Source organism: Camellia sinensis, chromosome 3, assembly GCF_055761805.1.
Source record: "Camellia sinensis isolate YWXY chromosome 3, ASM5576180v1, whole genome shotgun sequence".
Classification (NCBI taxonomy): domain Eukaryota; kingdom Viridiplantae; phylum Streptophyta; class Magnoliopsida; order Ericales; family Theaceae; genus Camellia; species Camellia sinensis.
The window spans coordinates 174,337,951-174,364,397 of NC_138963.1; the positions used below are offsets into that span (position 1 = coordinate 174,337,951).

Below are 26,447 nucleotides of genomic sequence, written 5' to 3' on the forward strand. Positions count from 1 at the left end.
AGCACTCGAGTGGTCAGCCTATATATTTTGTACCACCTTTACTCACACCGCTCGAGCGGTGAAATATGTACTCGAGCGGTCTTTGCGATCTAGTTTACTGTAAAGTGCGTTGTTTGCTCATTTTATGGTTTGAGCTGTCCAAATTTTTAGAGAGAATTTGGGTTTGAAGCTTTGGCGGATTCTAAAGTGGCTTATCGTCGTGGATTTGACATCAGCGTTGTGGATTCAACGTTGGACAAGACAATTCCGAGATAAAAACGGTGGTAGAAAAGGCACATCAGGATTGGTTCAACTCGGGCATGGATTCGCTAAGTAATTGAGGATACACATGTGTAATTCGTTTTTATTTTGTGGTTTTGGCCCATATTTTTTTTATCACAATTGAAGATACTTCAACTATGATTTTTTCACGTTAAATCATTGTGTCGATTTTTCTTTAATTGTTTAATTGAGATTGTTATTCATTATTTAAAATAAAAATATAATTGTAAATCAATATTTTGAAAATTTAGATTTTTCAAGTAGCTTGGAGTTTTTCGTGATTCAACGTCACATTGTTGTCCTCAAACCCCCTATAGCTATTGATGGACACCTAATGACTTCATCATTTTCTGAGACTTTTCCTTTTGAGTGTCATTTTGAGAACATAGCAAAATGTCACGTTTTTGGACAAAATGTTAAAAAACGCAAGTGCCAAAAAGGCCAGAAAATTGGTTTGGCAAGTGCTAAAAACGCAAGTGTAAAATTACAAATTAGGGCCTATGAAAAAAAAAAAAAATTTCTTATGTTGGGTAAGGATATTTTGGTCATTTTAATTTGATTTGACACCATAAATAAATATTAAACTAAAAAGCAAAAAGTCAGCTTTTTACCAACTTCCCAAATCACTTTCCAAAAAGTTAAAAAGCTTGGTAAAAAGTCAAAAATCAACTTTTTACCAACTTCTAAAAAAAAAGAAATTAATATGCCCAAATGACTGAGGAAGGGAGTGGCATATTTTTAGAAGATTTATTTCTACGATTGAATTTTAAATTTGTTGATAGAAATGGCAAGTAATAAAATAAAATAAAATAAAATAAAAAAGTTCATAATTTTAAAAGTTGGGAAATAACAAATGCTTTCAAATAATAATAATTAGTGTCTTTAGTATGAGTTTTCTGGATTAAGTTTTTTAGTTTTCGTATTTTTTGTTTTTAGTGAATATTTCTAAAATTTTAAACATTTCTTTTACTTTTTTAGATGCACCTTACTTAGATGTATCTAAAAAGTAAAAAATTTGTAAAAAAATATTTTAAAAAATTAATAAATACATAAAAATACAAAAAATATACTGAATTCTTGTATTTTTTTGTATTTTTGGTATTTAGTAAATTTTTAAAAGTTTTTTTTATAATTTTTTTTACTTTTTAGGTGTATTTATGTTAAGTGTGTCTAAAAAGTAGAAAAAAAATGCTTTAAATATTTTAAAAAATCAGTAAAAACAAAAAAAATATGAAAAATAAGAAAGTAAAATTTTTTGAAAAGTGTTTTTGGAAAAATAAAACCAAACAAGTTGAATTGGTTTGAGAAAACTTTACGACAATCTTAACATATTTTTCCTTGTATTATAATTATAATTTTTTTAGTACATATATAAATATGTACAAGAAAGATTCTGAAAACAAATATAAAAAGAAAAAACCATAGGGGAATCAAACTTTTTTGAAAAAAGAAAAATCCTATAATTTACATGGCCTCTAGATATAGAAGTCTGGCCTGTCTGGACCAAGCCCTACAATTAGCCCACAATTTTCTTGAATGAGCCTACAGAATAGCCTAGCCCAGCTTATTACATTGTACGCAGTAACAGCATATCTAAATCGAGTTATTCGAGCACAGATATATGACAAATGCTACCATGTCCTTATCATATTATAACGTGTAATTTTATGAAATTTTTTAATAATATCAATTACAAAATACGTAATCTTATTATAAATTGACATAACAAAAAATATCGTAATTAAGCTCTAAATTTTTGCAACAAAAAACAAAGTATGCACCCATTTTCTATGGTGGCCTTCCTTTAGGGCCAGATATATAGATATGGGTATAGCTTCTGTCTAGTCCAGGATTGGACTAGACCGTGCTGTTGGGTCCGTGGGGGCCCACCACGGGTCCCGTTTTGATAATCTAAACTGTTCAATGTGTACAAATTGTCGAGTACTATATGCCTGTAAAAAATCACGTTGATCGGATATCGATAGCTATGTGATCAAAACAGTTTTTTGTCAACCGTTAATTTGTTCACCGTTCAATTTTTTTAATACGAAACTGATTTGATCATATAGTTATCGATATCTGATCAACGTGATTTTTTGCAAGCATATAATACTCGACGAGTTCTACACATTGTACGATTTAGATTATCAAAACGAACCCATGGTGGGCCCCCACAGGCCCAACAGTACGGTCCAGTCCGATCCCGGACTGGACAGAAGCCATACCCTATAGATATTAGGATAAAATGACGTGCCTTGCACGGATACTATTTTGATAAATTTTAACAAAGTTTAGATATTAAAAATTAATTTTGAGCTTTTTATTTTCATGTCTTCATTTATTTTTATATTTTAATTAAAATTTTATTTTATTTTGATGTATCTAATTTTAATGTACTTAAAATTTTAATATTTATGAGAAATCTAAAAAATTTCACTAAAAAACAAAAAATGTGAAAATGTGCTTCTTTTTTTTTCTTTTTCTTTTTATTTTTAGTAAGCTTTTTATTTTTATTTTTTTTTATCTTTTTCAGATTTCGTCACATAGTTTTTTAGATGTGTCTAAACTAAGTGTATAAAAAAATGCAAAATACAAAAATAACCAAAAACAAAAACTAAAAAATAATTTTACCATTTGGAAATCAAACAGTGTGTTTCTGATCTTTTACTCTAATGTTTTCATTGGTTCATTAGAATAAAATGATCATTTATTCAAAATATTCTTTCTCATATTTGGTTAACTAAAAAATTATGGAGAGGTATTGTAAATAAAATCATCATTTACCATTTTAAAATAATTCATAGAAAATTAAGAAATGGCCATTATATTCCATTCAAATTTTTTTCAGTGAACCAAACATTAGTTCAGATTATTCTCCAAAAAAAGAAGATTATTCTCTCAACAAACTAAATGAAATAAAAGATTAAATATATGATAGGAGTTTTGAATTGTAACACTCATTTGTTTGGGTGGAAAAATATTTTTCAAAAAATGTTTTTCACATTTTCTGTCATTTGGTACAACGAAAAATAGAAGTTAATGGAAAACATTTTCTATAGTCAATGAAAAACAAATTTATTTAGACAGAAAATGTTTTTCACTTTCAAAAAGCAAAAAACGTTTTCTAAACTAAATTTTTATCTGTGCTACCACATTACAATCACTACCATCCACCACTATTGTCGCTACCACAATCACCACCACTAAGATCCCTACCTCATTATTACCACTATCACACAACCACCATGTCGTAATCACCTTCCCAACATGTCCACTCTACCGCCACTACTACCACCACCACTAATGCAACCATTAGTACATTAATTTTAAGAATGCAACCAAACATAAGAAAACATTTTCTATGGAAAAACATTTACTCAAAAAAGTTTTCTATAAAAAATATTTCCATTTTTTTTTTCAAAAATATTTTTTTGTTAAGAACAAACAGAACGATATTATATATTACAAGTTATATCATGTGATATTTCTGAACAATAAGTCTCATATTTTGGACTTGTAATCTATATAGTTTCATATTTTTTCTTATGATTCATTTAGTCATTTTAGATATGTAATGACTCATTTGTCCGCCACATTGGAGTGTCACATTTGAAAAAAATACACTAAAGAGTTTTTTAATATCACATTATACATGTCACGTTAGAATGTCACAATTGAGCAATGTACATTAAAAAGTTTTTAATTTTTTTAGAGTGTTACATCATACTCGCCACGTTAGAGTGTCACATGTCACGTTTGAAAAAGTACACTGAGGAGTTTTTTAAAAAATTTAGAGTGTCATATCATACCTGCCACATTGTCACATTTGAGAAAAGTATGCTAAGGAATTTTTTTTTTTTTTTTTTTTAAGTGTCATATCATACCTGTCACATTGTCATATTAGAGAAAAGTACACTAAAGAATTTTTATTTTTTTTGAAGTGTCACATCATACCCACCACGTTGTTACATTAGGAAAAAGTACACTAAATAATTTTTTTTTAGTAAAAGTTTTGAAGTGTCACATCATACCCGCCATGTTGTTACATTTAAAAAAAGTATACTAAGGAGTTTTTATTTTTTTAGAGTGTCATATCGTTGGAGTGTCACATTAATGCTTGCCACATTGAAGTATCACATCATACCTGTCACATTAATAAAATGGTATACATGTCTATCAAAACATTATCAAAATCAAAAATAGAACCACATGAAAATAAACTCTTCACTAATAGAACTTAACAGATCAATAAAAAAAATTAAGACTAATTAAAGTATTTGTTTATGAGATGAGATTTATTGATAAATATTCTTAAAATAAATAATTAGTTAAAATCAGTACACACTATCGCGTTGGGTGTGTTTGGTAACGTTTACGTTTTCAGTTTATATTTACAAAAATTTTATAAACTGGTTTTTGTTTCTTTTTAGAAAAACATAAACTACAAACGTGTTTGGTAATTGACAAAATGTTTAAAAAAATTTAAAAATATAAAAAAGCGTGAGAAATGGCAAGTGGTGGTAAGTGGCGGCGGAAGACAGTGGTAGAAAGTAGTGACGGTGGGTGGTGGGTAGCTGGTGGTGGCGGGTGGGTGACAGTGGCGGGTGATGGGTGGTGGTGGTGGCGGTGGCGGGTAGTGGTGGCAGGTGGGTGGCAGATGGCGGGTGGTGGTGGGTGAGTGGTAGTGGCGGGTGGTGGTGGTGGTAGATGGGTGACAATGGCGGGTGGTGGGTGGTAGCGAGTGGGTAGTGGTGGTGGTGGTGGCGGATGGTGGGTGGTGGTGGGTGGTGGCAAGTGGGTGGTGGGTGGTGACAGTTGACAGTGGGTGGGTGGGTGACGGTGACAAGTGGTGGGTGGTAGCGAATAGGTGGTGGTGGTAGTGGTAATGGTAGCGGGTGGTGGGTGGTGGTGACAGGTGGGTAGCAGATGGCGGGTGGTGGTGGTGGTGGGTGGGTGGGTGACGATGGCAGGTGGTAGGTGGTAGCGAGTGGGTGGTGGATGGTGGGTGGTGGTGGTGACGGGTGGGTGGGTAGCAGGTGGCTAGTGGTGGTGGGTGGCAGATGGTGGATGGTGGTGGCAGGTGGGTGGTGAGTGATGGTGGCAAGTAGGTGGCAGGTGGTGGTGGCGGGCGGTGGATGGTAGTGGCGGGTGGATGGCAGATAGGTGGCGGGTAGTGGTGGTGGTGGTGGTGGCGACGGCGAGGGGTGGGTGGTGGTGGCGAGTGAGTGGGTGGTGATGGCGGGTGGTGGTGGTGGTGGTGGCAGGTGGGGGATGAGTGGTGAGTGGTGGTGATGGTGGGGGATGGGCGGTGGTGGCGGAAGACGGTGGTAGAAAATGGTGGCGGGTGGTGACTAGTGTTGGGTGGTAAAAAAAAAAAAAAAAACTCAAAACTCAAAATGGAAACACATTTTTTGTGTTTTTATTTTTTGGCCAAATTTATAAATTGAGACCACTGATTTATAAATCAAAAATTTTACCAAACAAGTTTTTATTTGAGTTTTTAAAATTTTTATAAATATAAAAAGAAAACTGAAAACATAAGTGTTACCAAATAACATCGTTATGTTTGATTATGATAGAATAGAAGTATATGATTACTTTTTATTATTGGTGTATAACTATTGTGTTGATGATAATGTGAATGTAACATTTTCTTTTTTTAATTTCTTTATCTAGTTGTCAAATAATTTTTTAAAACTCCAACATGGTTGAATTTTTGATAAATTAAAATTGACACATAACTTGTCACTGTGAGATAAATTGTAATTCTTAAATTATGAGGCGGTGTTTGATAAAATTGAAAATTGAAAGCTGAAAATTAAGTAATAAAAACTGAATAGTGAATTTTTTAAATTAAAAAGATTAAAAAATTAAGTGTTGAATTAAAACAGATTGTTTAATATATACGAGATCAAATTTTTTATTTTTTATTTTTAAATTATAACTTTTAATTTTTATATTATAACAACAGTGTCGACAATGAGAATGGTAATGGAGATAAAGACATATGGTTCTAATGATAGCGGATAGATAAACAAAAAAGACGACGACAATGGTTTAATGATAGCAATGGTTGTCATGATGGTGATATTTCACGTAATTTTTTAACCTAATCTAAATACGCTTAAAAGTATAATATTTATAAAAAAAAATAAAATAAAATAAAACTTACCAAATACAAATATATATATATATATATATATAAATTTAATATATTTTCATATTCTGTTATAGGGTAAATTACAAATACATTTTTTGATATTTGCTTAAAATATGAATTGTCCCTGCAGTTTGGAAAATTACAAATACCTCATTGTCAGAATTTTTTATTTAATAAAATTAATTGAAAAATTGAAATTTTTAATTGTTCACCTATACAATAATAAAATTATCTAAATTATTAATTGAAATAAAATTTTAACATTATTAAAAACTGTTAATTAACTTGATGATTTATTAATAAAAGGGTCTATTTGTTATGAAATTATAAACTTGAGGAGGCATAATATAATTTCTAAAACTACAAATATAATTTATAATTTAAATAAATCTCAAGGGGTGTGATTATAATTTAGGGGGAAGCACCAATAAGGCCTAGTTTGGCTACTTCCAAAAAAGTGCACTTATTTCATCTTTTTATCTTTTTTGGGTCACATCAATCAACATCTCCTCTCTACTTTTTCTACACATAATACAAAAAAGTCAAAAAGTGCACTTATTTAGTCTTCCCAAACTAGGCCTAAATCCCAAATTAATAACTTATGCACTGTTTAGTCCTAAAAGTTTTCTTATAGACTGAAAGGTCCCATTACAATGTTAATAACATCAGATACAATGTTAATAACATCAGAGTCATGTTACAAACATTGGATTTCAAACATCTAATGTTCATCAAATTTCAATAATGTTTGAAAATATAGGATGAAAAACATCTAATGTTCATCAGATTTCAATAAATTTTGAAATTATAGAATGAAACATCAGATCATTTACATCATTCACATCATGTTGATGTAAAAATGGGACTAAATGGAGCATAAGAAAACTTTTAAGACTAAATGGTTCAACGTTTCAAAAACTAGGACTTATGGGTAAATTTTTCTATAATTTATTCTAAAAATTATTTAAAATATAACAATAAAAATTAAAAACACATTAAGGGCTGGTTTGGCTTATCCTAAATAAGTCAAAAAGTCAAAAAGTTACTCTAAAATCCAAAAAGATATCACTATTCACCAAAAAAAAAAAAATTAAAAAATCAATTTTCTTCAAAAAAAAAAGTACACACCGAATTGATGTGTGCAGTGGAGAAAAAAGAAATGATTGGGTGTGGTTTTTACACACACCGTTATTCGTCCTATGGGGGTCATCACGGGTCCCGTTTTGATAATTTGAACCGTTCAATGTGTAGAAATCGTCGAGTACTATATGTCTGCAAAAAATCACATTGATCGGATATCGATAACTATATGATCAAATCAGTTATGTACAAAAAATGGATGGTGTTATAATTAATGATTGAAAAATAAATAGATCTGATCAGATAACTGTCGATATCCGATTAACGTGATTTTTTATAGGTACATAGTGTTCGACGAGTTACACACATTCAGCGGTTCATATTATTAAAATGGGACCCGTGATGACCCCCACGGGCCAAACAAAACCGTCCAATGCTTTGTACAAAAATTAGCTAATAATTTCCAACTCCAATTGAGTGTGTCGGTTGTACAGCCGGTTGTATGGCTGGGTCCACTCCTCTCTTATCATCTCTTACATACTTTTTTTTATACAATTTTTTAATACACATTTTTTCATAAAAAGTCAAAAAGTTAACCCAAATCTCCATATATTTTTTTTTGTCTTTTTTAGTCTAAAAAAACAAAAAATATATTTTTTTAAGACACCCCAAACCAGCCTAAACTAATTTTAAAAGCTCAAAATCAAAACCAACACCAAACAAAACCAATATCAAAAGGTGATTTTTTCTTCCATATTTTCCTTCTCCTTTTTATATTTTCTCGAATCCGAAGTACACACACTCATGGCATGGCCGTCGTCGACTCACTGTTGCAGAAATGCACATCTCTCTCTCACATCAAACAACTTCAAGCCCATCTCATTATCACCGGACTCTTCCGATTCTACCCCTCTCGCTCCAAGCTCCTCGACTTCTGCGCCACCTCCTCCGCCGCCGGAAGCCTCTCCTACGCCGCCGCTGTCTTCCGCCGCATCCCCTCCCCCTCCACCAACGACTGGAACGCCATCATCCGAGGCCTCGCCCAAAACGACCACCCCAACGGCGCCGTCACGTTATACCGCAACATGTCACGCGCCTCCCACAAACCCGACGCTCTGACTTGCTCGTTCGCTCTCAAGGCTTGCGCTCGAGCTTTGGCTCGTTCCGAAGCGACCCAGATTCACTCTCAGCTCATACGATTTGGGTTCGATGCTGATGTGTTGTTACAGACGACTCTGTTGGATGTGTATGCGAAGACAGGTGATTTAGACAATGCTCACAAAGTGTTCGATGAAATGGGCGTGAGAGATATTGCGAGTTGGAACGCTTTGATTGCTGGGTTGGCTCAGGGTAGTCGACCCAATGAAGCTTTAGAACTGTTTAAGAGATCGGGATTAGAGGGGTTGAAGCCTAATGAAGTTACAGTGCTCGGTGCTCTCTCGGCTTGTTCGCAATTGGGTGCCATAAGAGAAGGCGAAAAGATTTGGAATTACATTAAAGATGACAAGTTGGATGCTTGTGTGCAGGTTTGCAATGCTGTTATTGATATGTATGCAAAATGCGGTTTTGTAGATAAAGCATTTCGGGTTTTCAATCATATGAATCGTAGGAAGAGTCTTGTTACATGGAATACAATGATCATGGCATTGGCGATGCACGGTGATGGAAATAGAGCGCTTGAGCTTTTTGAGCAAATGGGTGAAGCTGGGATTTGCCCTGATAGTGTGAGCTACCTTGCAGCACTATGTGCATGTAATCATTCAGGGCTAGTTGACCATGGTTTGAGGTTGTTCACTTCAATGGCGCGGTGTGGAGTGAGTCCTAATGTTAAGCATTATGGTAGTGTAGTTGATTTATTGGGTAGAGCGGGGCGCCTTGAAGAGGCTTTTGAGATTGTAAATTCAATGCCTATGATCCCTGATGTTGTACTTTGGCAAACCTTGCTCGGGGCTTGCAAGACTTATGGGAATGTCGATATGGCAGAGCAAGTGTCGAGGAAGCTTGTGGAGATGGGTTCTAACAGTTGTGGAGATTTTGTGCTGTTGTCGAATGTGTATGCAGCGCACGAGAGGTGGGATGATGTGGGGAGGGTGAGAGAGGCCATGAAGAATAGATATGTAAAGAAGGTTCCGGGGTTTAGCTACACTGAAGTGGATGGTGTCATACACAAGTTTGTCAATGGAGATCAGAGCCATTTGAGTTGGCGGGAGATTTATAGGAAGCTTGAGGAGGTTAGGTTTAGGATCGAGTCGTATGGTTATGTACCAGAGACTAATTATGTGTTGCATGATATAGGGCAGGAGGAGAAAGAGAATGCATTGTGTTATCATAGTGAAAAGTTAGCTGTAGCTTTTGGTTTGGTTAGTGCAAGTGAAGGTACTCCAATTCGAGTGATCAAGAATCTTAGGATATGTGGTGATTGTCATGTTGTGATTAAACTTATTTCGAAGATTTATGATCGCGAAATTATTGTAAGGGATCGAGCTCGGTTTCACAGATTCGAGGAGGGATCATGTTCATGCAGAGATTATTGGTAACATTTGATTTTTTTTCTCCTTTGCTGTATCATTCTTAAGTTGTAAAGAGAAACTTAACAGAAATTAATAATACATGAATATGCTGCTTTGGCCCTTAGGTATTCGTCTGCAAAGTCAATGGGGTGTTCTGCAACTCATCCTCTTGAACACATTTAGTTGTGTTTCATGATGGCTTTGGACCTCTTAAGCAAGTGGATTTCTTGTACTTTTTAACCTTTTGCTATGTTGAAGAAGAAAATCAAAGTCATTTGATCATCTACAGAAAGAGAATCCAAGTTGAGTAGAAATCAACTGCATCCCTAGGGATTGGATTCAAGATGATTCCTGGTTTTAAATGCTGGGGAAAACAAATGGAACTACTACCTTACATTTGGTATGTCATACAACCGATAATCAAAAAGTAAAAGCCAGTCTTTAAAGCTAATTTAAATTATTTCTACCTAATCATCAATTTTTAAAGCTAATTTAAATTATCTTTACCTAATAAAATTATAAACCAACTGAAAAAAGGAAGCTCATATAAACAGCACCAGCAGCATAAAGTACATGATTCACTTGCTACAGCACATTCACAATCTGAAAACATAGTCGGAAGCTATGCACAACGTACTCTTTTGCACTTCTAAGTAATACCGAAAAAATAAAATGCTAAATACACCAATGTCAACCTGATAGAACATCGGCATGTTCATATCAATAAAGCAGGTATACTACTGCACAATACATAACTCAGACGGCGAAATTACATTTCATTGTCTCTGGATGAAATTAACATAACCCAACACAAGAAAAACTGCAGTCCAACAACTGCAAAAAAAGGATGAAGAATTTGTGAATATTAGTGGCAAACTCAACCCTGCAAGAATACAAAGCCTCAAAAGAATAAACTAGCAACCACAGCTTCTCCCAGGGTGCGCACAATCAGAAGCACTGAAAATATTGCTACAATGACAAGCTGAATAATACAGGGATTGATGGTAACAATGTAACTAGCTAGTCTTTCACCGGCCTTGCCTCAAAACCACCTTCAGGTCGCTTTACAAGCTTGTAGGGCATGTGGGTACCAAGAAGTTTATCCCATACGGGAAAGAAAGGCTGAGAATAGTTGTACTTTGCGCCCTGGAGTTGATGATGGATGTCATGATAAGCAGTGTTGTTTTGGAAAAAGAGATGGAAGATATTACCAGGCAACCATAGTCCACAGTGATCATCAACGGTTTTAATCACAGCAAAGCAGAAGAAAATCACAGCCGTCCGTGCAGTCATTCCCGAGACAAGAAATGAGATGGCCCCCCCAAATGTGTCTAGCAGAAGGCCCTCCAGAGGGTGATTGTAAAGGGCCCCAATTGCATAAGGGACAACCAACCTATGATGTTGAGAGTGGACGTGACGGTACAGAAGTTTGTTCTGGTGCATGTAGCGGTGCACAAAATACTGCCATGTGTCCATGACCAGCATTGCAACAACAATTTGGACAATTTGAACGGGAAGGGAGGGCTGAATTGTTACTCCAGATGAATTTACCTTTGAGGTAACCTGCAGCAAAGAAGGCAAAAAGGATTTAGTCCACAATTATCATTTCAAGAAAATTTTCCCACCCCACAAACCATGAAGTCCCTAGATCCTGAGGTGAGCCACATATATATTATGTCCCAACTGTTTTCTCTCCTCCTAATTAATAGAGCACTTGAATTAATTGATGCGCTCACGGTCTGTGCCATAATATTATCAATCATTTGATCCATCAAGCATGTCACAAACATAATTAGCCAGTACTACAAGTCCACAACCAATAATCATATCCAAAAAGGTTTAGGACTTAGAGTTTAGGTTGATATCATTAGGGCCTTAATAGAAATCACTTCTAATTCAAGAAATCAAAGAATTCCCAATGTCAACAACTACTAGAGCTACATAATGAACTGAATCAAAACTAATTGTTGAATCATATATATTAAATCCCCAATACCTAACGTGACACAAAACAGTATCCATGAGATCAAATAACAGAAAATAATGTCCAATGCATAGGGTACAATATGTTAGATTAGGTCAACATAATTTGCTATAAAGGAATAAGTCCATTTCCTACTTTTTGACAAAGAAATGGGGTTTAAAGCCAACAAATGGAAGGCCTCAAAGTTAAGCCTCAGCAAAGTCTGTAATGTTAAAATTAGGGCAAATTACTACAACAAAAAAACAAAAAAAAAAAATCAAGGTTTTGTGTGTTTTTCAATTTAAACCCAGGATTTCAATTTTAACAATTAAAACCCTGATGTCACTTCCGTGTCACAATTTACCCCCCCCCCCCCCCCCCCCCGGGTCCATCTCCGTCTGATGAACTAACGGGATCTCCATTTTTGTCGCCATTTCCATCCCAAAACGACGTCATTTTGCTCCATCACTCCATATCTATCTATATTTATATATATACACTAACTATATAAATACAGGGAGGGTGTGATCATTCACACCAAGAAGAGAGAGGGGAGGGAGGAGAGACTACTAGAGAAGGGAGGCCAAAGGTGACACCCGGGCGGCAGACGGCCATGGCCATGGTTGGCCGAAGAAGAAGAAGGAGAAGCAAATTGAGAAAGAGAGGAGGAGGAGGAGCCGAAGCTTGGAGGTGGTGGCGATGGCAGCACTGCCACTATCGGAGGTTTGATGGCCACCACGAGCTTAGTGGAAAGGCCATGAAAAAAGAGGAAAAGAGAGAATAATTGTGGAAAGGAAGGAGGAAAGAATAAGCATGGAGATGAAGATAGAGCAAAAAAAAAAAAAGAGAAAAATCTTAATTTTGACCAATTTTCAGAGCTCCGATGGCATGCAAAAAAAGGTGGAACAAACCGTATGAGAGGTGGGACCTAGGCCATGAGGTGAATTCAACGACGCGAAAATGAGGTAAAACGGAATTACGACAAGAGAGATACAAAGACTTAAACACGTGCGTTTGAAAATTTTGCTCTTCATCTTCTTCCTTCAGCAGCACACACACAAAGCAAAATTTTCAAATTCAAACCCACCTGTTCTAGTCCTTGTATCTCCTTCGTTGTAACTCTATTTTGCCTCATTTTCACATCGTTGGATTCATCTCATGGCCTAGTTTTTATTCCACCCCTCATACGCTATATTCCACCTCTTTTTGCATATCGTCAGAGCCCTGAAAGTTGGCCAAAATTACGATTTTTCTCACTTTCTTTTTTTCTTTTTTTTCTTTTTTCCCTCTATCTTCATCTCCATGCTTCTTCCTTCTTCCTTCTTTCTTTCCACAATTATTCTCTCTCTTTTCCTCCTCCTTCATAGCCCTTGCACTGAGCTTGAGGTGGCCACCGAACCTTCAACGATGGCGGTGCCACCATCGCCACCACGCCCAAGCTTCAGTTCCTCCTCTTCTCTTTCTCATTTTCCTTTTCCTTCTTCTCCTTCTCCTTCTTCTTCGGCCAACCATGGCCATGGCCGTCGGCCATGTTTGTGCCGCGCAGGTGCCACCTTCGGCCTCCCTACAACCATGGCCTGTATATATATATATAGTTAGTGTATATATATTATATATATATATATATATATATAAATATAAATATAGATAGATATGGAGTGATGGAGCAAAACGACGCCATTTTGGGATGGAAATGGTGCCAAAAATGCAAGCCCCATTAGTTCATTCATCAGATGAAGATGGACGTGGGAAGTAACATTAGGATTTTAATTGTTGAAATTAAAACCCTGAGGTTTAAATTGAAAAACACGCTGAACCCTCATTTTTTTTTTTTTTTGTAATTTGTGCTTAAAATTAAATCAAAAAGTGTATTAATAACTTTAAGTGCTTAGTTGAACTCACAAAAAAATTATTCTGATGACATTGGCAAGGTAAGACATAACTTGATAGATTGGCATGTTTGACATTTAAAATATTTGTCCCATTGTTTTTGGATAGAAAAAGGCAACATAACTGACTGTTGCTAGTTAAATGGCAATTGTAAGCTGTTCTTAATCATTGTAAGGAAGGTGCTGTAACCTTGAATGGTTATATGCAAAAGCAAGCCTGGAACTGCAGAAAGTCCTGAAAAAAATTAGGTAGTATTTGGTAGAGTTTTAAGAATTATGATTTGAGAAAAAAGTTGTATTTTGAGTTTTTGAGTTTTAGAATTATGATTTGAAAAGATAAAATTTGTTTGGTTATGAGTTTTGAAAAAAGTTTTGAATTTTTTATGTAGCATATGAAATGAGAAAAGTTGTTTGGTTATGTTTTCAAAACTTAATTGAGAAACTTATAACTCATAACCAAACACACAACTCAAAACTCTATTGAAAATTCTATTCAAAACTCATAACCAAACTCTTTTTAAAATTCAATTCAAAAAAATAATTTGTCTTTTTGGCCTAAAAAAATAATTTCTATATTTAAAAAATATCAAAAACAAATATAATTTTTTTTTCCAAATAATAGGTGGCGATTGGTAATTGCAAACCAAACCAAACCTTAAGTCCCATCAAATGGGATCGACTACATGAATCCTTCTTCTCCACGCAGTCTTACCAAAGGCCATTTCGTTAGTTAAATTAAGTAAATTCATATCTCTATTTACAACGCTAACCAACGTTAATCTAGACCTACCCCATCCCCTAACACTTCCATCTACCTTTACAGTATCGCATCTCTTCACTACTGTCTCTGTTGGTCTCCGTTGAATATGACCAAACCATCTCAATCGATTCTCTCTCAACTTATTTTCTATCGGTGCTACTCCTACCCATTCCCGAATATACTTATTCATAATTCTGTCTTGTCTAATCTTGGCACACATGCACCTTAGCATTCTCATCTCAGTCACACTCATCTTATCTACATGTTGTTTATTGGTTGCTCAACACTCCGTCCCATACAACATCGCTGGTCTAATAGCCGTTCTATAGAATTTACCTTTAAATCTAGTGGGTATTTGTTCATCGCACAGTACTCTAGACGCACTTCTCCACTTACACCATCCCGCCTTAATCCTATGGGCCACATCTGTATCAATCTCCCCAGCTGTTGTGATAATCGACTCTAAATAACAACAATGTTCACTCTTAGGCAGTTCTTGATTCTCAATCTTTACTTCTCTTCTGCTTTCATTGTTACTGTTACTAAATTTACACTCCATGTATTCTGTCTTAGTTCTGCTTATCCGGAATCTTTTAGATTCAAGAGCTTTTCTCCAAATCTCCAACTTTGTATTAACCCAAGAGAAACTGAACTCACATGGAGCAAACAACAATTACCTATAAACTAAAATTACTCAAAAACCTGCCAAGTTATTCTGAAACCGCCACAATTAGTTCAACTCGTCCACATCATTTGTTTGATGAGAAAAGTTACTAGGCAAGGATGCCAAGACAAAGAGAATGCATATATTCTTTTAACTTATTGACAACCAACTCATTTAAAAGACCTTATGTTGTCAAAAAGCGGGGTAACTTTATTATTTACATCCTCAACATGCCCTCTCATGTGTAGTAGTCAAGCACTCCTCTATAAGCAAGCCAAACATGCACAAGTATTATAATATTGGGTAGGCAGTGTGGTTCAAACAAAGGACCTATTGCCTACTTTGATACCATATTAAATTGTTAACAACCATCTTATTAGGCCCTGTTTGTTTCACTGGATATAAAATAAATGATATAATATGATGCAGAATTTAGTCAGGATATATAATGAACAGGATATATGTATTGGATAATATATCCCCCAATTTATGTTTGTTGACTTGATAAATAATACTGGATATATACTATCCATGTTTGTTTACAAAATATATTATGGGATATAAACAAGTAATTTCCAAGATTGCCCTCATAATATATTTTAAATACCCATATTGGAACTAATGCAAATAAACAAATTCAAAATTCAAAACTAATGCAAATAAACAAATTAAAAATTCATATTATTTTTTATTGGAACAAATTAAAGATTCATATTAAATTCAATAATTTTTCCAAATGAAAAAGAAATTATATTATATTAATGTCAACCTGATAATGATAAAAAAAATTATATCATATTAAATTCAAAAAATTATATTAAATTCAATTCAATAATATTATATTATATTACATTATATTATACTCAATAATATTAAATTATATTAAATTCCATAATTATTAAATTCAATAATTATATTATATTAAATTAAAAAATTATATTATATTATATTATGTTATATTATATTAGATAGACAAAAGGGTAAATTGGACTTTTAAAATCATATTCCAACCCAAGGGATATGCTATAATGGGGGGACGGTGGTATTGTATATCCTCCAATTTTGGGAGATATACAATCCCATAGTATATTATATCCTCTTTAAAAAAAATTACAAACATGGGATATGTGGAACCCACAGTATATAATATCTAATCCCACCTTTTATATCCTGGAATCAAACAGGGCCTAAAAGCTTAAGCTATTAGAGAGGGGGATAACTTCATTATTTATACTCTCAACAGATTCGACAAGTCAACCTTTAGAAACTATGACATGTGCATGGTCATTATGATATCAAAGAACTACTCAATTCTGCAAATATGATAAATCGATGGCGAATTACTTGGACCTCCTCTAACAAGTGCCCAAATTACATAAATAGTTTCCTGCCATTAATTTTTTCTTGCATTAATTGCATATCTGACTACTTTAATTTGATTTCACCTCTCATGCCTGTTGAATTCAAGAAACTTAAAGCTCCTTTTGTTTTGAGAGGTAGGTGGCTACGGCAGACATTGGAGAGAGAGAATGCAAAGAAGTGGACAATGGTGCTGGTATGCTGATGTTGTAGGTGCAAAGGAGTACGCTAATGTTGTTGGTACTGATATGGAAAGCAGTTGCTTGGTGAAATGTCTCAAAGGGAGTCAGAGTAAGCTGTGAAGAAAGATATGAAAGAAATAGAGAGCATTTTCGTCATTTTCTGTCCACCCATGTCATTTTTCAATGCTAATAGGTCCAGATGTAATTTTGGTGATGGTCAGGGGAGGTACATGTAATTTGCCTAAAATCAATTATGTAAACTTGCAAAAATCTAATTCTCAGTGGAAACCCAATTTGCCACTCCACATTGGAGCATCATCGACATATTAGGCATTAGGTATTTTAGCCCCCCAACTTTTGGTGCCTAATAATAACTTGGGGAGTTTGAGAATAAAGCAAAAGTGGACTCATCAGCACCGGGTAAGTCATAAAAATGTGAAAAAGGCCACTTTTAATCTAATTTAAGCAGAATCTATCAAGAATTAGCATATTGCCTATCAGACTGATTAAGTTTAGCACTAATTTTCTAAACGAAAACAAAATATTATACTTTACTGAGAAAAATAAACCAGAAAATAAATCTGTTTTTTCTTTCCATAGGTAACAGCTAGAAAAGAAATCACAACATCCACAGAGGCCAAGAATGGATACAAACATAACAAGAAAAATGTTGGTAAGGACTCTCGGCAGACATTTTTCGAGTAGCTAGATTTCTCTGCGTTGCGTACAATACTAGATGTCTAATAAATTGATGGGGTATTGATATGTGAACAATTTATAAAACACTACATAGCCATAACTACCCATGCATCTTTCTCTAAGACAATACAAAAAATCTTAACCATATGATTTTCATTAAACACCATGCAACTCTATATAAATGTTCACCATAAAGTTGAGAGAACCAATTTTTTTCCCCAACATGATGGCTACATCAGGGGTGCCCTGCCCGAGGGTGAAAACAGTATCTCTGATACCACACTAAGGGACTTTACAAACTAAGCTAGCCAAAACCTTCAAAGAAACATAATTGCATCCATATTTTAAGCTTTTCTCCCCTTCTACGTTATCATTGCCTGCCTTTTAACAAATCCAAAACAAGCTAAAAAAAGAATATACAATCCCTGGAAAGTCTACTCACAACTTTTACTGGAAGGAAGACATTAATTTCCCTAAAACATATAATTTCAGGAGCTCCAACTATTTGACCTGGTAGTTCAAACATCAAATATTTGTGAAAAACATGACTTTTTGAACTCTAACTATATAACCTAGCAGTTCATAGGCAATCCTAGTGAAGTTATACATTCTCCCTTTCCAATTCAAAAGTAACAAAGAAGAATAAGTCTTGACAATCTATGAAAATCATGCCTGGCATATACGTACTTCACAAAAAAAATAAAATAATAATAAAGTCACCTACACGACAAACTAGAGAATAAGTATATTGACAACTCTGGGAGTAGAGATGACATAATCTCTAGTCAGCAATGATCATGGAAACTTGTTATTCTTAATCAGCCTGTAGGCATCTGGTCCCCAAAACCATGATGCATGTGTAATTAAGAGCATAAAGGAGACTAGAATATGATGATCTGTTGGAGACCTAACATGGTTCAATTTTATTTTGTCAAATGTAATTAGCAATAGGTAGCTTCTATCTATCAGTGAACATCTTGACGTCAAGAGCTGCCATGTGGCCCCCACCAAAACATCACCACATTGCCATTTATTGAAACAAAGTCACCACGTGTCGGTCTCATGAGGTAAAACATGGACTAATAGCATATGCCCTCATGTACCCTTCATGGGGCAAACCATGCTGGCTGAGGCAAGTGCATGCAGTGCTCTTTGCCTAGCTCATAAGCAGAAAAAAAGTGCTGCAAACCACTCGCAGCATCACCTTCACTTGGCCAAGGACTGCCAGCTCGAGCGACCATTGCTGCTCAGCCCCCAATGACTCGGCCAGTCAACTCTCAGATCAAGCATATCCCTGTTAGTCCACCCATGTAATAAAGGTGGGTCCCATAATGTTATTAGATTACTTTATACATGTATTTGGGTTAGGATAATAGAATTCGGAATTTACTGGGAAACCTAATATATATAGAGTTTGGTTACCTATGGAAATAAGATTCTCATGGGTAGACTATTATAAATAATTATGTGGACTATAGGGTTTCTCTGAAAGACATTGAAAGTGTAGTGAGGGAAAAAATAAAATGTAGGGGGTGAGAGAAAATATACCGTGGGAACCGAGTGAGCAAGGGCTCAACTACCCTTGAGCATGAGGTTCGGGTAGTGGCATAGGTTTTGAGTATTTTGACCACCTCACATGTATTCTCTATTTCATTCATAGCAGAAGCTCTCTCTCCCGTGGATGTAGCCAATTTGGGCCGAATCACGTAAATCTGTGTATAATTGTTTTTTCTCTTTGGTGTGTGCGTGGATGCACTTTCGTTCGCATTATGGAATAAGTCCCAACAAGTGGTATCAGAATTAAAGGTTGTCAATCCTAGATGCGGTTGGTAGAGGATGAGGTTCCTACACAGAGAGGACTCGCACAGAAGAGAAAGAAGTTATGGTGGTACAAAAGGGGGGAAAAACAAAAAAAAAACAAAATTGAATAAGGTAACGCGGTGCAGACATCGATCAATTGGAACACAATGAATAGTGGAGTGCACAATTGAGGGTTTGGTTGTGGCTTTGGCTTGTCAAAGGGTTATGGTACTGCATGACAAAAAGTATAAAATCAACGATTTAGAATATTTATGGTATATCGGTGTATATATAATAGAAAATTTCAAGGCGAGTACGGTCTCTAAGGTTTTCAATTGTTGCAGATTTATCGGTACGGTCAGAATTTTCCAATTATGAACAGGGTTAAAGGGATTGAACAAATTCAAGGGCAATCAAAGGTGATTACATGTGATCTAGGCCATCTAGGAGCAATCTGGTTTAATCAATGATTCGGAAGACCAATCACTAATAGGCAGTTGGTTGGCAACTTGTACGAGTTCGTGGAGTATGCTGTGACAAGAGGGAAGCTACTGTTAAGCATCAGACGAATAATACGAGTTATGGGTGAATAATGGTAAGCAACAATTCAGGGATATTTGGTAGCCACCAAGAGGAAGACAATGGATTATAGATGTTCACAAAAGGAAGCTTCAAGTATAGAAATTAAGACGGTTTCGTGACAAAAAGGTGTACACCGAGGAAGGATGCGAGTCTCTTTCCATGAAGGTTTTTGTTCGTGGCAGTGGAGACAACTTAGGGAGGTGCAGTGAATCTCATCAGCTCGAGCGTGAGAACGAAGGAAGCCACAAAGGACACATTTGAGCACAATTGCGGGAAGTGCAAATAACATGGACACTTGGTTCAAGGGGTGCAATATCTTCTAGGTGAAGGTAGAGTATATTACGCAAACCAGAACATCCAAGTTAAAGGATGCATATAACATTTACCTCACATGGATGAAGGGGGCGATTGTTAGTCCACCCATGTGTTAAAGATGGGTCTCATACAATTTTTAGATCGGTTTATACATGTATTTAGATTAGTATAGTAGAATTCGAAATCTACTAGGAAACCTAATATATGTAGGATTTGGTTACCTAATTGTATGGAACTAAGATTTTCGTGGGTAGAGTATTATAAATAGTCATGTAGACTATATGGTTTCTCTGAGTGAGATTGAGAGAGTAGTGAGGGGAAAAATAGAGATGTAGGGGGTGAGAGAAAAAATACCGTGGGCACCAGGTGAGCAAGAGCTCAACTACCCTTGAGCATGAGGTTCGAGTAGTGGTGTAGGTTTTGAGTGTTTTGGTCATATCACATGTATTTTCTATTTTATTCATAGTGGAAGCTCTCTCTTGTGTCGATGTAGGCAATTTGGGCCGAACCACGTAAATCTGTGTGATTGCTTTTTCTCTTTGGTGTGTGCATGGGTGTGCTTTTGTTCGCATTGCGGGATCTTAAATAAATCCCAACAGTCCCCTGCCACCCTTGTATCTCCCATGGCAATCTGCTCAAGACTAACTCAACCTAATGGGTTATGCTAAACCATTTGGTGTAGAACATAACAGAGAGAAGAGAGATAAAACACACAAATGGCATAGCCTGAATGCACTCTCAATATTATAGAAACGAGAGCTAAATAAAAAAAAAAAGTCAAAACCTAAGGCCTAAGGCTATGTTTGGCTACATTGAACCCCGAAGGTTCAACTCCCATATATGAGGAAGATAAGCTATTTGCTCTCCTCTAACATGCTCGGAAGCTCTCTCTCTTTACTGCCATCACATTTCCTTCTAGGGTTGCCTCAGCTCCTACCTTCGACCTCCACCTCCAAGGGTCCTTTACCATCTCATTGCATACCATCTTCCCAAGAGGTCACCACTTCAGCCTCAATAGTTGGCGATACCCAAGTGAGAGCTAACCTCTCCATCCAATAGAAACAAAGAATCACCTGAACAATAATCTAATAATAACGCCTATGATCTCACTCATATATTTATAGTTCAGTTAATGTCTTCGTCTTAGGAGGTCAAACATCAATTGTCCATTACTCCAACAAATTCGTATATCTAATTTGTTATCTCTTCAAAACAAAGGGTGTAGTCAGAACTTGAAATATGCATTTGGGAATCATTTGTTGTTTTCTGTTGTGAACTTACCTTCTGTTCTTCTTCCTCTTCAACCTCCTCTCAAAATGCAACTTGGTTTAATTTCTACCCTTTTAATAAATCAAATTCTACTTGCTTAACCAATGGGTAAAAATTTAAAGGTCATTCAGCTTCCAAATGCCACAAGACTAACTTCAAATGAGATAACAAATTTGAAAACAATTTGCAAAAAAACAAAACCAATCAAGTCCAAAAAGCTCACCAAGAAGAGGGCTACAGCAACTGTGGCCTGAACAAGCTGTTGGAGAAGAACACCCTTGACAACTGAGCACAATGGCACCAAATTCTTCTCTTCCTCCTCCTTCCTTGTGTGCATACGATAGTTGTCTAGAGGCGGCAACAGCTGATAAAACCCAGCGTACAACCAGTACACTACAATAGGGGCAAAAGTCCCCATTGCTTCATCACTCACATAACCTTCCCAAAACACCATGATTTAATTAACTAAATCCAAACCCTCACAAATCCTATTAAAAAATAAAGTTCAAAATTTTAATTCTTGAACCTGCATTACACCCTTCAGATCACATGTATGCCCTGTAAATACTAGAAATTCGAATGAAAAATCAGAAACTTACAACATTTGATATATGTATAATCACAGTCAGTGAGAGAGTGACTTACGAAGATCGTGATTGACGAAGGGGTTCGAGAAATCGTCAATCAGATCTAGGGCATTGTTGGGCTACATAGACGTGAACCTATAAATCTTGGTTGATCTGAGATTCGCTGGCAAAAAGACGGCAACGCGGGACAGACTAATGATTTTTCTTCAACTTTTAGCCTGGTTTCAGATTTTTGTTTTTTTTCGAATAAAAAAAGAAAACATTTCTGATGTGTTTGGTTTGAGTTTTTTGAATTAAGTTTTTTGAAAATTGAGTTTTTTAATTTTCATATTCTTTTGCTTTCGGTGAATATTTTTAAAATTTTAAACATTTTTTTTACTTTTTTAGATGCACCTTAGTAAGATCTATCTAAAAAGTAAAAATTTTGTGAAAAAATATTTTAAAAAATTAATAAATATATAAAAATACAAAAAAAAAAGTACTGAATTCTTATATTTTTTTTGTATTTTTGGTATTTAGTAAATTTTTAAAAGATTTTTTTTACAATTTTTTTACTTTTTAGGTGTATTTATGTTAGGTGTGTCTAAAAAGTAAAAAAATTGCTTAAAATATTAAAAAAATTCAATAAAAACAAAAAAACACAAAAAATAAGAAAATAGAATTTTCTGAAAAGTGTTTTCTGAAAAATTAAAACAAACAAGCTGATTGCTCTCAAATCTCATTTAGAAAAATATTACTCCATTTAGTTCTATATATTTTTTTATAAACAAAATAGTCATTTTCATTTGTAATATGTATTATTGATTTGGTTTAGTAATATTTGAGTTTACTTGTTTGCCCCTTATTGTGATTATATTTTTAATGTTTTTTTGGGATTGAGTGTATATGGAGAAGGTATGATTTAACATTTCTATATATTTTTTGGGGATTTCGTGGAGTGATTGTGAGGATTATCGATATTACTTACTTGGTGTTACATTATTGATATTAAATCATTTGCGCTTTCCTGAGAAGGTGTGTGGGTTGTAACGTCCACATTTACCTACATAACATCAACCCAAAGCCACATTGTCATACCATTAAGCCTCCCACTAACAACCTATAACATTAGCACAAAACACCAACCACATAACACAACATCGACACAGCTCGACAATCCTCGATAATCAATAGCCACTATTTCTTACTACCACCAAACCACACCAACACTTTTAGGCATACATCCTCCAACTAGGCCCCAACATTACAAAATATACACCCAATCATAAAAACATTAGCTGACACCATGCATTTGTTACATTACATACATGCACAACATTACATTTGCAATTACTTGTAACCCCCAAACCCGAGAAAACATTACAACATTAACCAACAAAATCATGTGTCTGTCACATTACAAACATGCACAACATCACATTTGCAATCAATAGTAAACCCCAAACCTACGATATAAATAAGATCACCTAAAACCCCATATGATGCACCAATTAAGCAACAACCCATTTCGAGCATCAACCTTGATGTCATATTGTTCCACAAACAAACTAACATCGAAGATATCCATACTTGTTGTCATCACACTACCACGCGATCACCGATGCCGTCGACGGATTAATTTTAAATCGCATACGTGACGTCCTCAATGTTAATCGCACTCTAAGATGTTTCAGTGCCCACGTCGCTTCACCTTTGTACATTTGATAGAAAGGGTTTCCATAATTTTCTAGGGTTTTTTTGGGGATTTTGTAATGTTGTTTGGGGAATAACGAATTCTGAATATAACGTTCCCAAATCCAGCGTTCAACTTTCACAAACTGAGGATCAACACTACAACATTGTTAAGGAAACGTTGATGTTCCCATTTTTGAGCTTCCGTTTTGTTCGCAATAAAGAGAGAAGGAAAAAAATGTCATAGTATACTTTTGGGCCCCGTTTGTTTTGGGATATAAAGGATGGAATGAGATTAGGATGAAGGTGGGGGCTATTTAGTGTTGTGTTTGTTTGTAGAGTTGGGGAAGGGATTAGGATGGAGGAGGGGATTAAGATAGAGGTTGGAAGGAGGATTGAGATGGAAGAGGTGGAGATAGTATTAGAAAAACAGTGAGGGGATTAGAAATTTTTTTATTTTTTACATATTGGGAATTTTTTTTAACATTAATGTTTAATTTTTTTTATATTTTTTAATTTATTTTATATAAAAATAATTTAACAATTCCTACGCTAACAAATATCATCAAAATAAACACAATTTTACTTAATCTCCTCACTATCAATCCCTTCACTAATAATCACTTTACTATTAGGCCCCGTTTCTTTTGGGTGTTGGAGATGGAATGGGATTAGAATAGTGGTGGGGTCCACTTAATATTCTGTTTGTTTGTAGAGTTTAACAACGGATTGATAAGCCGGAGGCTTGAAGATGGGCCTTTCATACAGGTTTCATAGTCTACCCCAACACATGGTATTGAAAATTTAGTCCGTTGGTATTAGGGGAGTGATTACTTATTTACCCATCGTTGCCCTAGCTCATCCTTGGAAGAAACAGCAGGAGGAGGAAGGAGAGGTAAAGAGAAGCTCTCATCTTCTACATCAAAGTTTCAATTTAAAAGATTCAATCTACCCTACTTATCCTTGGAAGCAACAACAGCAAGAAGGAGAGGCAAAAAGAAGCTTCCTTCTCTTCTTCACAGTGTGCCCTAGCTCTCTCTCATCTTCAGATTTTCAATCTTCAGATTCAGTAAAGCATCTGCTGTATCAGTAATTTTTTTTTTTTTTTTTTTGGTTAAGCAAGTTATTATTAACTTGGTGGTTGGAATTGGGTTTTGTTTCAAATTGGGTTCTGCTGCATCTGTTTCAAATTGGATTTTTTTTTTTTTTTGCATTTGGGGTTTGAATGATATATTTTTTACACATTTGGGATTTTGATTGCTGGCAATGTGCAATTTTATTTTAATGGAAAAAGTACAGCAACCAAATAATGAGCAAATACTCAATTGTTAATTGCAATAGATTTTCTTATCTGCACAATAATAATCAAACCCATCAAAAAATTGGTTCAGACATCCAGCTGGCCAAATTTTTGACGATGAAAATATGGAAATCCTCTTTAATTAACTAGATGTCTAGATGACTTATCAAAAGAGAGAAGAAAAAAAGCTGTCTAGATCCTTTTCCATTAATATTCTTGTCTTAAAAAAATTTAATCTATGACAACATCAGGAAAAATTCATATATCTCCACCTCTTTAGTGGGTACTTGTATAAAAAGTTTCGAAATTACCTTTTCTGGCCTATGCATGCTGTAATTGTCGATAGTGGATTTATATGAATCCCAATGTTTTTTTGCCATTGTGCTTAACATATTGAGTTGGATTTCGAGTGCTGAATTTGCCTCTGATAACTTTCTCCAAGTTTCCAGGGCCTTTTGAGGCTTAAATTTTTCCACTTCTTGATAGCACCCACCATTGATACTGTGGATGATCCTCCAGCTCTTGGTTCTCCTGGTAACTCCATATGCATCACAATCACTAAAAGCAACCAATAAAAAAACTGTGTTCCCATGGTTTCCAGGGAACATAAAGAAGCTCTTACCAAGTGTACACCATTTTTTCAAAAAATGGAAAAAATAGTAAGTTGTATAGAAAATTAAGAATGTTGGTTAAGTCAAAGTCTTATATGTTTCACGTCTAGCCAGTGGGGTCCTAATAAGAAAGTTGCTTTGATTAACAAAATATGTTAGGAAAGGGAAGTTGCATTTTGTCATCTTAGTGCCATATAACATATCCAAGTCTGCCAATGAGTATGCATATGAATGTGTATCAAGTATGATAAATGCCAATGTACTCACAATTAGGTTATTGCCTTGCCAACACCCTCTATCCCCTACCAACACCCTGAAATCCTGAATTGACAAGAGCACAATTAGGTTATTGCCTTCTCAAGGGAAGAGGTCAGTGACTAATGATTAAATTAATAGTCATTGAAAGTTTCAAATTTAATTACATAATTTCAAACTTTAACATTATGGAATGTGTTTCTCATGAAATGAACTACATACATACCATGTTTTCCTCATTCTAATATAACTAATAAAAGAGTATGAGAATGGAAAATTCAAATAATGGGTTTGTATCATTCTTGTAAGAAAAAGGACTATTCTTGTAAGAAACTGCCCCTTTTTTTCTTGAGTAAAAACAGGGAACATATTTACCTATTAAAGTTCTTTTTCATATATTTCTGCACTAGTGTTTTAATGGCATCTGCTATAGTCAAAGATTGTGTATTATAACTAAATGTTTAAGTTAGATTTCCATTGAAAATAAATATCTTTCATTTTCTTTGATGTCTTTTCTATTTCTTTTCTGT

At 35.0% G+C, this 26,447-nt stretch overlaps 2 protein-coding genes across 4 annotated transcripts; one reads left to right on the forward strand and one right to left on the reverse strand.

Annotated features, from left to right (window-relative positions):
- The first annotated feature begins 8,213 nt into the window (after window positions 1-8,213).
- Window positions 8,214-10,135, forward strand: LOC114265306 (Tetratricopeptide repeat (TPR)-like superfamily protein). The gene has a single exon (XM_028206072.2). The coding sequence runs from the start codon at window positions 8,311-8,313 to the stop codon at window positions 10,036-10,038; it is 1,728 nt and encodes a 575-aa protein (XP_028061873.2). The 5' UTR covers window positions 8,214-8,310; the 3' UTR covers window positions 10,039-10,135.
- Window positions 10,136-10,707: 572 nt separating this feature from the next.
- On the reverse strand, window positions 10,708-22,306 carry LOC114265307 (very-long-chain aldehyde decarbonylase GL1-9). 3 transcript variants are annotated; one of them, XM_028206074.2, is made up of 3 exons: window positions 22,139-22,306; window positions 21,717-22,060; window positions 10,708-11,574 (listed from the first exon to the last, which is right to left on the reverse strand). In XM_028206074.2, exons 2-3 carry the CDS (start codon window positions 21,945-21,947, stop codon window positions 11,032-11,034), a joined length of 774 nt encoding a protein of 257 aa, XP_028061875.1. In that variant the 5' UTR covers window positions 21,948-22,060; window positions 22,139-22,306; the 3' UTR covers window positions 10,708-11,031. The 3 variants fall into 3 exon arrangements, with proteins under 3 accessions (XP_028061875.1, XP_028061877.1, XP_082777606.1); XM_028206076.2 differs by having other exon boundaries at window positions 21,717-21,981; window positions 22,139-22,300; XM_082921480.1 differs by having other exon boundaries at window positions 21,717-21,981; window positions 22,093-22,231.
- Window positions 22,307-26,447: the final 4,141 nt, after the last annotated feature.